The 14,224-nt window shown below is 43.3% G+C and overlaps 1 protein-coding gene across 8 annotated transcripts in view; it reads right to left on the reverse strand.

Annotated features, from left to right (window-relative positions):
• Positions 1-483: 483 nt before the first annotated feature.
• Positions 484-14,224, reverse strand: part of LOC132209000 (utrophin-like) — a 123,894-nt gene continuing 110,153 nt past the window's right edge. For 5 of the 8 annotated variants that reach the window (XM_059644231.1, XM_059644232.1, XM_059644229.1 and 2 more), the window contains 3 exons: positions 12,205-12,311; positions 11,614-11,783; positions 484-1,682 (listed from right to left, as the gene is read on the reverse strand). In XM_059644231.1, the coding sequence (XP_059500214.1) occupies positions 708-1,628 (921 nt within the window). In that variant the 5' untranslated portion in view covers positions 1,629-1,682; positions 11,614-11,783; positions 12,205-12,311 and the 3' untranslated portion in view covers positions 484-707. Of the gene's footprint in view, positions 1,683-3,571; positions 3,922-11,613; positions 11,784-12,204; positions 12,312-13,754; positions 14,091-14,224 lie in introns of those variants that run through there. The other 3 variants (XM_059644233.1, XM_059644228.1, XR_009445066.1) reach the window with 3 other exon arrangements.

The following is a 14,224-nucleotide window of genomic DNA, read 5'->3' on the forward strand; positions in this document are numbered from 1 at the left end:
AGATTGATAAACCCTAAGTCTACCCTGCACAATTCGCTCTAGAACTCACTCAATGAGGTTGTTACGAGATATAGAGATAACAAAGTGTGCAGCTGGATGAACGCAACAGGCCAAGCAGCATCTTAGGAGCACAAAAGCTTCCATGTTGGGCCGAGACCCCTCATCAGAAAAGGGGGAGGGGGAGAGGATTCTGAAATAAATAGGGAGAGAGGGGGAGGTGGATCGAAGATGGATAGAGGGGAAGATAGTTGGAGAGGAGACAGACAAGTTGAAGAGGTGGAGCTAGTAGAGGTGAGTGTGGGTGGGGTGGTAGGGAGAGGATAGGACAGTCCGGGGAGGATGGACAGGTCAAGGGGTGAGGTTAGTAGGAAGGAAATGGGGGTGTGGTTTGAGGTGGGAGGAGGGGATAGGTGAGAGAAAGAACAGGTGAGGGAGGCGGGGACGAGCTGGGCTTGTTTTGGGATGCAGTCGGGGGAGGGGAGATTTTGAAGCTTGTGAAATCCACATTGATATTATTGGGCTGCAGGGTTCCCAAGCAGAATATGAGTTGCTGTTGCTGCAACCTTCGGGTGGCATTGTTGTGGCACTGCAGGAGGCCCAGGATGGACATGTCGTCGAAGGAATAGGAGGGGAAGTTGAAATTGTTCGCGACTGGGAGGTGCAGTTGTTTGTTGTGAACCGAGCATAGGGACTGCTTTGCAGAACACTTAAGTCTCTCCTTGGTTTCCCCGATGTTGAGGAGTCCACAACGGGTACAGCGGATGCAGTATACCAGATTGGAAGATGTGCAGTTGAACATCTGCTTGATGTGGAAAGTCTTCTTGGGGCCTGGGATGGGGGTGAGGGAGGAGGTATGGGGGCACGTGTAGCACTTCCTGCAGTTGCAGGGAAAATGTCGGGTGTGGTGGGGTTGGAGGGAAGCGTGGAGCCGACAAGGGAGTCATGGAGAGAGTGGTCTCTCCAGAAAGTAGACAAGGGTGGGGATGGAAAAATGTCTTTGGTGGTGAGGTCAGATTGCAGATGGTGGAAGTGTTGGAGGATGATGCGTTGTATCCAGAGGTTGGTAGGGTGGTATGAGAGGATGAGGGGGTTCTCTTTTGGTGCTTATTGCGGAGATGAGGTGTGAGGGATGAGTTGCAGGAAATGTGGGAGACATGGTTCTTGACCACTGTGTGTGGTTGGGTGGGGGGTGGGGGGTTGCGGTCGTTGAAAAACAAGGACATCTGACGTGTACGGGAATGGAATGCCTCATCCTGGGAGCAGATGAGGCGGAGGTGAAGGAATTGGGAATAGGGGATGGAATTTTTGCAGGAAGGTGGGTGGGAGGTGGTGTATTCTAAGTAGCTGTGGGAGTCGGTGGGCTTGAAATGGATATCGGTTTCTGGGTGGTTACCTGAGATGGAGACAGAGAGGTCCAGGAAGGTGACAGAGGTGTTGTAGATAGTCCAGGTGAACTTGAGGTTGGTGCCTGAGATGGGGACATATATAGCTCCATTCATATTCACAAATCTCTGTTTCAAATCTAATCTTCTGAAGCACGTACGTAATTTTTCATTGTCAATTAATGTTGTTATGTTGATTGCATAGAGAAAGTGTTTCAAGAGACTGATTGGCCTCATACTTTTCATCCAATTGTATTTGGCAAGTTGACGTTCAGCACTTCTGTAACAAGTCCAATTCCACTAAGTGGAGCAAATGGCATGGTCAACATTTCAATATAAATACAAGAGAGAAAAATTAAGACAATGGCCTGAGTGTTTCGCCCGATTACAGCAGAGGCATTAACACATACTAGGTTACATTAATTTATCTCTGAATCTACCAAGGAATGAATTCTTTGACAATGTCATGACAACATTGAGACATTTGGCAAGCTCAGGGGCAAGGGGACTGGTTCAGAACTGTGCACAGAAACGTAATGAACAGAAACACTGTATGGTGAGAATGGTACTAAAAAGGAAATGGTACAATTTCATCTGTATCAATCTGTAGTTGGAAAACACATGGTTTGAACCGGCACCAATGCAAAATTGAATTGCCATTGCGTGACATACCATGTGTTCAGAATCAGAATGAGGAAGAGCTGAAGCTTAGTTATGATTCATTTCATTAAAATGAATCTTAACTAACTAATCTAATTAAACGAAGCAGTTTTACAGACAGAACGCTTGTTTACAAACAAAATCTGCACTGATTGACTTCCAGATAGTAAAATGAAAGCTGTTGATCTCAGACTTTGATTATACACAGAATTGAAAGATGAAGTGACAATCTTGGATTCAGGATTGCAAACTGACATCGGGGATTAAGCAACTGATAGAGACCATCCATGTAGTTAATCTTGAATTGGCAGCATTACAAGTGACCAGGACAATACCTGCTCTATAAAAATAAGAAAAATTAGAAACAGAAGACAACTAAGATACAAAAATGCGACATTCAATTCGAATTACAAAATACTTTAAGCAAACAATTTTATTTAATTCACATATATTATCTGCAATAATATCCACTTAATATTGGTTCTTCCAAACTGTTGCAGCATTTTGACATTAAAAGAATATTCCATCACAAGTATTGCTTGCTATAAAAATCCCAGCATGTTCTGAAATTCTTAGAATAAAAGTATTTCAATCCGATGGTGCTCCTGCATTATTCATCAGTTCCCCACTCAATGGGTATGTTCTGATATGCAGGAAACTTCTATTGTTCGATATGGGGACGGGTATTTACTTGGCATTGTTCTAATGGAGGCAGCACTGACAGATTATAATTTTCTTCCTGTGGGCTCTATAGTCCAGATTTTTCTCTCCTCCATTATATTGCATTAAAGATCAACAACATTCACCATTTCCTCAGTCTGAGAACCTACCATGTTAAAAAGTGACCAATTAAAGTGTTGCATTGCCTTCAATTTCACAAGGACTGAACTAATCTGCTGCTTACGACACTGATTGCAAAATTAAAAACCATGAATTGATAACAAAAACAGCGGGATTTTGTACTTTCCCTTGTGGCAAGTTTGAAAATAGAGGACATTTAATCAGGTGGAAGGATGGCACCACCTACAATTCTGCTTAGAGCCAGATTAAATCCATGGTGAGAAGACTTGTGCATAACTTCCCAACTTCATTGCGAGTTAAAGTCCCCAATTGAGCAACTGACGTACACATACATCATCCCACAACAACTGGTATTGAGTCAACAGTGGGCAGGGGTGTCACCATTAAGAAATGTAACAGGCTTTCAAAGGCATTCAATGTGCAACATCAAGAAGGGGAAGTGGCGTGCTAATGGTGTTTCACTCAATCCTGGTCCGAGATCGAGCAATAATCGTAGGTTGGTTGCCAATGGTAACAGAGATCATCACCTCCCAAGTGACACTGCTGCTTAGTACACATGCTGGGTTCTGGTTAGCCAACCGCTCATGGAAAGTGACATCCCACCAGGTTTGCCACCGGTCTATTATGTGCCAGAGGGGAGAAAGATGTAGCTGCCTACGCGTGAGAGGAGCAAGGTCAGGATGACATACCCCTTGAGGGGAGCGACCTGAGGCTGGCGGTCCCCTGAAGGGAAGCTGGTTGGGGCAAGCCGTTCCCTCATCAGTTCTCGAGTCAATGACCTAGACCCTCGTCGCTTCCACAGGATTCCATCCAGAGGCTAAATAGCTGCCTATTCATCAGTGCTTGCAACTACTTCAACTCCGATTCACAGCTGGACCTGCAGGTAAATCTGAAAAACCACTGTCCCAGAGTACAGTTTCTTTGCATAAAAGGCACATTTTCAAGCTAGGAAGTCAAGGTAAACCAATCTCTTCCAACCTTTAGAACTTTTGATGTTGGAAATCAGTCAAATACAAAGTCGCAGCTCATCAGGAACTAAAACAAAGTTGCTGGAATAGCTCACCGGGTCTGGCAACATCTGTGATGGAAAACAAAAACAGCGTTAACATTTCGGGTGCGGTGACCGTTCCGCAGCTCATCAGGGATGTTTATTACTGGAATATTAATTAAGTAGAAACTAAACAAAATTGGATAAAAGGCAGGAGATGGAGAGTGGTGATGCAAGGAAGTTTTCCATACTGGAGGCCTGTTGCCAGCGGTGTTCCACAGGGATCATTGCTGGGTCTGCTTTTGGTTGTCATTTATATAAATGATTTAGATGAGGATATAGAAGGCCTGGTTAGTAAGTTTGCAGATGATACCAAAATCGGTGGTACAGTGGACAGCAAAGAGGGGAAATGCCAGTTTTGAGGAAAGGTCACCAGACCCGAAACGTTAACTTTGTTTTTTCCTTCAAAGAAGCTGCCAGACTTCCTGAGATTTGACAGCAACTTTGTTTTTGTTCGCGATTTACAGCATCTGTAGTTCTTTCGGTAGTTAAGAAGGTGTTTCATGACTCAGACCTTTGAGGAGAAGAGTTGGAATGCCATGTTGAAGTTGTACAGGATATTGGTGAGGCCTCTTCTAAACTGTTGTGTCCAATTCTGGTCGGTGTTCAAGGAAGGATATTATTAAGCTGGAGAGGGTTCAGAAAAGAATTACCAGGATGTTGCCAGAAATGGAGGTTTTGAGATTTAAGGTGAGAATAGACTGGGGCTTTTTTCACTGCATCTTAGGAGGTTTCGGGGTCACCCGATGAATGTTTATAAAATAATGAGGGATCTAGATAAGGTGAACGCCAAATGTCTTTTCCCTACTGTGGAGGATTTCAAAACTATGGGGCATAGTTTTAAGATGAGAGGAGAAAGATTTAAAAAGGAAACGAGGGGCAATATTTTTATACAGAGGATTGTTCATATGTGGAATGAACTTCCAGAAGAATTGGTGGATGCGGGTACAGTTTCACTATTTAAAAGACATCCAGGTAAGTACATGAATGGAGGGATATGGCCGAGCGCAGGAGGCAGGCAGGACTACTTTAGTTTGGGATTATGGTCAGCATGGACTAATTGGACTGAAAGGTCTGTTTCGTGTTGTATCACTCTCTGACTCTATAAATACAATTTTATTTAAATGCTAGTGTATCTTCTTTAGCATTGATCAAGGGTAGGTTATGGACAAAATAGAGCTTTGTAATTAGTCTGATCTCAGCTGTTTAAGGAGACTGGTGAAGTCTTTGTTGTCAGAAAAGTGGCCTAAAAAGGAATCAAATACAAGATTGGGTTGCCTCTTGAGGTTAACCACAGATCTATATAAATGTCTGGCTCACATTCAGGAGGACTTTGCAATGTGTGACTTACTAGTGTTTTATACCACTACAACAATCGAATATGATGGATTTGCTTTACAAGAAAAATGGTGAAGGGCTATTTTGTTTCACTTTATAATTTACAACACACTATCATGGTCATTCATGTATGACAACTGAATGAATCAAATTCCATTTTAGTTGAGGAATCGAGTGGTAATATCAGGTTTGGCCTTTGAAATGACAAGTGTTATGATCCCAGTTGATGGTGATACTGGACAATTCAGATTCCAGGGTGAGATAAATTTTCGTTCTCTTTACTGTGGTATTCAATTACTGAAAATGCTCACAAACGGATGCCTATGTATATTTATAACAGAAGAACACAGAAAATTATTAGATTAAAACCCACGTCTTGTCCTCCACTGCACATGGTATAGGTGTACAATTCAAACTTAAAACTTGCGCAGCATTCCTCCAGTATAGAATCCAAGCTCACAAATAACATTATTATGTGAAGCCTGTTCAATATTGCTCTCCAGAGAGAGAAAAATGTTTTCATTTTCTATTAATGTCCTCTTATCATTATTTTAATTTTACTTGGATGGATTTCATTTTAACAGCATTGAAACCTTCATTTTTTTTCGTTTTATGAATCACAGAAACTCAGTAAGCAGGTACAGCAGGTATTAAGGCAGGGAAATGGAATTTTGGCATTTGTTGCTCAAGAAAGAGAGTATACAAATACAAAAGAAGGTCGCTGCAACTATGCAAGGCATTAGTGAGTCCACACCTGGAGCCCTGTGTACAGTTCTGGTCTCCTTACTTAAGGAGAGATGTCATTGTATTGGAGGCAGTCCAGTGGAGGTTCACCAGGATGATTCCAGAGACGAGAATGCGTCTTAAGACAGACAGAGTAGTTTCGGCCTACATTCTCAGGTGTTCAGAACAATGAGAAGGGATCTAATTGAGGGATATAATATGTTCAAGCAGATTGATAAAGTTGACGTGGAAAGGATGGTTCCTCATGCAGGCAATAGAACAAGAGGTCATAGTTTTAGCATAGGGAAAGAAGGTTTAAAGGGATGATGAAAAATTTCTACACTGGAAGGGTCATGAATCTCTGGAATTCACTCCCTGAGAAGGCATTGGAGGGCTGTGACATTGAGCAAATTTGAAGAGGAGATAGAACGATTTTTGAGTTCATAATGGGTTCAAGAATTATGGGGAGCAGGTAGGAAACTGAAGTTGCAGCAGAGATAAGATCAACCACAATCATATCAAACAGCGGGGCTCAAGGAGCTGACTTGTCTTACTCCTTCTAGTACTTAAGTTCATTATCATTTTTGGTTTGGAGCTGTGAACTGTGAGCTGAGAGTGACCTTTGGACTGTGAGCAGCAGCTTATGTGAAAAAAGAAGAAACAATTTGATATTTGTTTATGAGGCTAGGTCTGGAGGTTAATTGCAGGTCAATTCTTCTTCCAAGAAAACTCTGTTGATGAGTCACTAGCAAAGAGAAACCAATATTGAACTGTCTTTAAATCAGAAGGATTGTCCCTGCAAAAGCTACAGGACAGAGGTTTGATTGCCAACTGGTTGTCCTCCCATTATCAACTTATTCTAAGTTAAGAGGTCCTCTGTTACAAGTAATAATTAAATATCCCCCAAAGCCTACTGAAAGGTATTTGCATAGCTCAATGTTTTCAGAAACCAAGACAGAAGCTCAGAAATTACTGGAAATGCTCAGCGAGTCTGGCAGCATCTATGGACAGAAGTTAGAATTAACGTTTCAGATCCTGTGACACTTAGAAATAAGGAATTCTGAGGAAGGGTAATACGACCCAAAATGTTAACTCTGTTTTCTCTCCATAGATGCTGCCAGATCTGCTGGTTTTTTACAGCAACTTCTGTTTTTGTTTCTGATTTACAGCATCTGTAGATTGTTCAGATTTTAACTTAACATATAATCTCATCTGACTGTGAGATTTTAGATGATGGACAAAAACAAAATTTCTGGAAAAGCTCAGCAGGTCTGAAAACATCTGTGAAGGCAAAAAAGAGGTACGATGTCAGATCTGGTGGCCCTTCCTCAGACCTGATCAGAAGAAGGGTTGACAGATCTGAAATCTTACTTCTTTTTTTCCTTCACAGATGCTGCTGGACCTGCTGAGCTTTTCCAGCAGCTTTGTTTTTGTTCCTGATTTGCAGCATCCACAGTTCTTTCCATTTTAAAGATCATGCAGTCTGGTTAAGTAAACTGGCCAGTTACACTTGATTTAGTTTTTTCCCTTTGATACATTCCTTAATTATATCTGTTTGTCTGTCTTTCTGTCTTTGCGAGAATTGGGGCTAGAATCAAAAAAGATGATGTTTAAGTCATAGGCGTTCGTCAGAATACCTTTTTGCTTAACTTTTTTTAAAAAAGATACTATATTGTTCATAAACTGTAAAATCTTTTGTTTTAGCTATGAACCTGGTGTCAGGTATTGTTATTCACAAAGTCTGGCACTGGCTTTTCAAAAAATCTGATTAGGAAACATTGGGATCAATTTTGAACGTCACTAAATACTTTATGTCAATGAGTTGCAAATATAGACAGTGAAGCTGATTGAATACGGCTGTGACTTCAGGTCATAAAATCAGTAATAACATACTTATATTAAATAAATAAAGACATTCCATCACATTCTCTTACTAATCAAGTTCACTTTGATTGTGACATTAATTTCTCTCCGTATTTGTTCTTGATAAAGCAACCACATTGATATTGTCTCTAATTCAGATAAGTGGGCAAGGTAAGGGCACTGTGACAGTCAGCCAGTGTTACTCAGAACAGCGGATGAGGGCTCTGTGACAGGCAGTGTTACTGAGAGGAGGGAGTGAGAGGCCTGTGACATTCAGTCAGTGATTCTGAGAGGAGGGGTTTAAGGCCGGGAGATAGTCAGAGTTACCAAGAGGAGCAGTTGAGGGCCCTGTGACGGGCCGTGTTACTGAGAGGAGTGGGTGAGGGCCCTGCGACAGGCAGTCTTACTCAGAGGAACGGCTAAGGTCCCTGTGACGGGCAGTGTCACTGAGAGGAGCGGGTGAGGGCCCTGTGACAGTCTGTCAGTGTTACTGAGGGCAACGGGTGAGCACCCTGTGACTGGCAGTGTTACTGAAAGGAGGGGGTGAGGGCACGGTGGCGGAGTGTGTTAAAGAGAGGAGGGGGTGAGGGCCCTGTGACAGTCAGTCAGTGTAACGGAGAGGAGCAGTTGAGGGCCCTGTGGCAGACAGTATTACTGAGAGGAGTGGGTGAGGGCCCTGTGACGGACAGTGTTACTGAGGAAGGGGGTGAGCGCCCTGTGACAGTCAGTCAGTGTTACTGCGAGCAGCGGGTGAGGGGTCTGTGACAGGTAGTGTTAATGAGAGGAGGGGGGGGTGAGGGCCCTGTACTGTCAGTCAATGTTACTGAGAGGAGAGGGTGAGGGCCCTGTGACAGGCAGTCAATGTTACGAAGAGGAGTGGGTGAGGGCTCTGTGACAGGCAGTATTTCTGAGATGCACGGGTGAGGGCCCTGTGACAGGCAGTGTTACTGAGAGGAGTGGGTGAGGGCTCTGTGACAGTTGTGTTACTTAGAGGAGTGGGTGAGGGCGCTGTGACGGGCAGTGTTACTGAGAGGAGCGGGTGAGGGCCCAGTGACAGTCAGGGGATGTTACTGAGAGGAGTGGGTGAGCGCCCTTTCCAATCAGTCAGTGTTACTGAGACGAGTGGGTGAGGGCCCTGTGACAGTCAGTGTTACTGAGAGGAGCGGGTAGGGGCACTGTAACAGGTAGTGTGACTGAGTGGAGCGGGTGAGAGCCCTGTGACAGTCAGTGTTACTGAGAGGAGCAGGTAAGGTCCCTGTGACGGGCAGTGTTACTGAGAGGAGCAGGTAAGGTCCCTGTGACGGGCAGTGTTATTGAAAGGAGCGGGTGAGGGCCCTGTGACAGGCAGTGTTCCTGAGAGGAGCGGGTAAGGTCCCTGTGACAGGCAGTGTTACTGAAAGGAGCGGGTAAGGTCCCTGTGATGGGCAGTGTTACTGAGAGGATCGCGTGAGGGTTCTGTGACAGGCAGTGTTACTGAAAGGAGCACGTGAGGGCCCTGTAACTGGCAGTGTGACTGAGCGGAGCGGTGAGCGCTCTGTGACAGTCTGAGGGCACTGTGACGGAGTGTGTTACTGAGAGGAGGGGGTGAGGGCCCTGTGACAGTCAGTCAGTGCATAACTGAGAGGGGCAGGTGAGGGCCCTGTGGCAAGCAGTATTACTGAGAGGAGTGGGTGATGTCCCTGTGACGGGCAGTGTTACTGAGAGGGGGGGGCGAGGGCCCTGTGACGGGCAGTATTACTGAGAGGAGGGGGTGATGTCCCTGTGACGGGCAGTGTTACTGAGAGGGGGGGGGGGGGGCGAGGGCCCTGTGACGGGCAGTATTACTTAGAGGAGGGGGTGAGGGCCCTGTGACGGGCAGACAGTGTTACTGAGAGCAGAGGGTTGGCCCAGTGACAGTCAGAGAATGTTATTGAGAGGAGTGGGTGAGATAAGGCTCTCCCTGAAGAGCAGGCATACCAGCAGAGACCTGAGAGTGAACACTGGTTTTTGTCCCCTACAATTAAGCAGGAGAATGAGTAAATTAAAAGCAAAGATCCGTGTTCTGTTGAGTTAAGGTATGCCTGGAATTAAGATCTGACCCATGATTGGTGCATCCTACACTACATGTCAAATGCTGAGTGCTCCTGCTGGTCTGCATGACCATGTGTACAGCAGGTGCCTCTTATTGGAGCAATTTGAGCAACAAGTTGGAGCATTAGAGAGCATTGATGAGTCTGACAGGTTTAGTGATAAAAACCACAAGAACTGCGGATGCTGTAAATGACGAACAAAAACAAAGTTGCTGGAAAAGCTCAGCAGGTGTGGCAACATATGTTGGAGGAATAAACAGAGTTTACATTTCCAGTCCAGTGACCCTTCCTCAGAACTGATGGTGGCTGGGAAAACATCAGTTTCTATGCCGAAAATAGGGAGGAGGGTGGGGGAGGGAGTAAACAATAGGATAGAGCCCAAAGAGAGAGAAAGACAGGTGGACAGATAAAGGAGTTGCTAACGATCAGGCTGGGAAGTTGTCAATGGGGACTGTTAGTCACTAACAACAGGGAGTGTGTGGTGGCAGGCTGCGTGGTAACAAAGCCTGGTGTGTGGGGTGGGGGCGCTGGGATATGGGAGAGTTTAGGCCCTAAAATTGCAGAACTCAATGTTAAGTCTGGAGGGCTGTCAGGTCCCCAAGTAGAAAATGAGGTGTTGTTCTGTCTGCTTGTGCTGGGCTTCACTGGAACACTGTAGCAAGCCGGAGACAGAGATGTTGGCCAGGTTGGTTGATAGTATATGTTTCAGGGTGTTGTTTTGTGATTGAATGCAAGTTTTATGAGGAGAAACTGGTAGGCTAATTGCGTTTTCCTTGCAGCAGAGGAGGCTGAGGGGAAATCTGATCGACGTATACAAAATTATGAGAGGCATAGATTGATTGTGAGAACCAGTAGACGAGTTTAAGTCAGGGGGCATAGATTTCAGGTAAACTGTCAGCTATTTAGAGGGGATCTGAGGCAAGTGTTTTCACCAAAAGTGATACAAACATGCAATATGCTGCCTGACAAGGTGGAGAAGGCAGATACGCTTGCAATATTAATGAAGCAACAGATGAGCATTTAAAGGGCCAGGGTATGGTAGGTAATGACTCAGTGCAGGTAAATGGGATCAGTAGTTTGATGTTTGTTAGTTGGCATTGATGTTGATCAAGTGAGCCTGTTTCTATACTGCATGACTTTATGAAGCAGGGGAGGAGATATCAAAAGGTCCTGGCAAAGATTTTTCAAGTCATTTCTGGCCACAGCTAAGGTGCCAGAGGACCGCTCATACTTTTATATAAAAGAAGAAAGGACAGATCCAGAAGTTACAAGCCAGTCTAACCTTGGTGGTAGGGAAGTTATCAGAAAGAATTTTAAGGGACAAAATGTCGCTGCACTTGGAGAAACATGGAATGTTCGGGGATAGTCAGCATGGCTTTGTTGAGGTAATGCCATGGTTTGCAAATTTTATCTAATTTTTATTGAGGAGATATCAGAAGTGTTGAAGAGGGAAATTCATCTGATGTGGTCTATATGTTTTTGATAAGGTCAGTGATAGCAGACTGGTCAACAAAACAAGAGCTCATGGGATCTAAGACTCAGTGGAGTGTTGGATCCAACTTTGCCTGAAAGGCCAGAAGCAGAGGGCATGAACTCTTGCTTTTGGACATCAAGGTCCCTTTGTTTCTCAGTGCTCTCTAGGGATCTACTAGTCATTGTGAACATCTTTCACTTACCAGAGCTCCCAAAATGCATCACTACACATTTGCACTCTATCAATTGAGATTACCAGATCAAATTGTTATCCATTCAGATGCCACAAAGCTGTCAGATCAGAAAGTAACTGGATTCATGAATGATTCTCCATTTCCCCAAAGTCAGTTGATCTTCCCTGTCTCAGGCAAAGGCAGCATTTTGGTATGGCTGATATACATCTCGTGGCACGCAGAAAAGTGTCCTCTGAAAATGAGACACATCAATACATCACCAAAATATGGTAGGACAGTAAACACATGCTTTTTGCTTTTGAATATGGTAATTAAGAACACATTGCAGAACGTAAAGTCATGTAACGTTTTGTGAAAATGAACAAAAACATATTTCAAGATGCTGATCTATAAATTTTCTAATAATTTGAAGTTACCACGATCACGAGGTGAGTGGAAACATTTTCAATTGTTCCCACAACAAACAATTCTAAGTAACTGTCACAGAATCTTCTGTCATGCGCTGTAACATGTTTCTTTAAATAACATACGAGTCCCTGCATTATTTCTCACTCTCCAGCTTAGCATTACTTTATTTCTAAAATCTTACTCCTCTATAAAGCCAAGTGTTCTGCAGAAAAGTGGTTGTTCCTGCAATAGATTAAGTGGCTGACCTGTTTAAACATGAAGGTGTCAGCGCGGCTCCTCTGGCCCTTCTATGGGCTGAATCCAAAGCAGTTATGATTGTCTCCTCCTTATCCATTAGTTCATGTCTGAGTGCCTGCACGTGAAATTCCATTGAGAAATTATCACCATTTGAAAGCAACACTGTACATTTCCATTTAGTAAATCCAATCAATCAGCACTGTCAAAAAAAAAACACTGATAATTGTATTAGGTTCCAATGAAGTAGTCAATCACTTAAGTTTCTAATATTGAAAGTACATTTAATGCAGAAAGACTAATTACCACCGCAACCTTAAGCAACAGTCAAGCAATGCTGACACAACATGTTAATGCCCATTAGAAGGCCTCTATTTATCAGATATCAGAAGTATTGAAGAGGGAAATTCATCTGATGTGGTCTATATGTTTTTCATATTATGTTCTTCATATTAAACGTGCTAATCTGTGGATGGGGACAAAGGATGAAGATGGGCATATTTACAGAAAAACACCGTGACTGACAAATCACATCACCGGTTGGAAATGAGAATTGAGAGGAAGATACAAAGATGCTTCAAGAGGATTTGGAGTGACTAAGAGAGAGGGCAAAAAAAATTGTTTGATTCACTTTTTTTTTGAGCAGCTCATGCTGGGTTCATCCTCACCTTCACCAGCTCTCACCTGTGGCTCCAAATAGTTACTAGAATCTGACAGAAGCCACATAATTGTAAAAAAAATTTCAATAGTAACGTCAAATGCAGGGAAGGTAAACACTGCATCTCTTACAATTGGTGACTTTATGATTGGTCTATTCTAGCAGGCAAAGGCTGATTCTCCAATACTGGACAGATGAGACCAATCTCAAGGCCAATGGTCACGAGCACAGAACCATGTTGTGGAACATCTGGTTTCCGGGACAATTCACTCTAGATCTCCCAAACATCCTGAAGAACTTGCAGCTTCTAATGTTGCTGTTCCAGTTTCAGAAAAACAGAGCTTGATTTTTGTTTTTTCATGAGATAAGACCCCTAACAAACAAAAAAAAATTCTGAAGAGACACAGTTTGTTTCTTGTGATTCAGGCCAGGATTTGTTCACACAACAATGATGGGAAAGTTAGAGGAAAAGTTTCCATATAATGGAATAGGGAATGCTTTTACTGCAAGTGACTATTCAAGCAAAATCTAGTGCTTCACTTAAAAGGGAACTGGGTGAAATATTTACAAGAAAAGAAAATTAAAACAAAGGAAACAAGTAGGGAATTTGGATGAAAAGTCCCCCTTCCTCCATTAGGAGGGTAGCACCAGCACATGCAAGACTAAACTAATCATCCTCAGGGCAAATTTTGTTTTAAATCAATTAGAGAAGGAATATAAATGTGGTTCCATTGTTTATAAAGGGTACGAAGGAAATGCCAAACAATTAAAAGCCTGCTTGTCTTACGTTAGTGGTGGGAAAATTTTAAAATCGATCTGAGAGATCAAATAAACTAACTGAGAAAGGCATGGACTAGTCATGGATAGTCAGCACGGCTTTGTCAAGGTAAGGTCATTACTTACAAATTTAGTTGAATTCTTTAAGAAAGTGGCAAGGAGGATCGATGAGGGTTGCGCAATGAATTTGTCGACATGGATTTTAGCAAAGCAAATGATAACGTCCCACCTGAGAAGTGCAAAAAAGTGAAAGCTCATGGGTCATGGGATACGGAGTAATGTGTTGACTAATCGGCTTAGTGGCAGGAAACAAGGGTAATTGTTCATGGCTGTGCTTATGAACAGAAAGCAATTTCCATTGGTGTTTCACAGGGCTTGATTTTGGGGCCCCTTTAATTTATTTTATAGATGAACGATTCAGACTTGAACATGGGGGGCACAATTGGTAAATTGGCAGACAACTGAAAAATTGGATGTAAGGTGGATAGGACAGAGGATAGCTCCAAGTTCCAAAATGATATTAGATGGGTTGGCGGAGAAGGCAGGAAAGCAACAGATGGAGCACAACTCTGACAAGTGTGATGCATTGCTTTTCA

Source organism: Stegostoma tigrinum, unplaced genomic scaffold (genome assembly GCF_030684315.1).
Source record: "Stegostoma tigrinum isolate sSteTig4 unplaced genomic scaffold, sSteTig4.hap1 scaffold_61, whole genome shotgun sequence".
In the NCBI taxonomy this organism is placed as follows: Eukaryota; Metazoa; Chordata; class Chondrichthyes; order Orectolobiformes; family Stegostomatidae; genus Stegostoma; species Stegostoma tigrinum.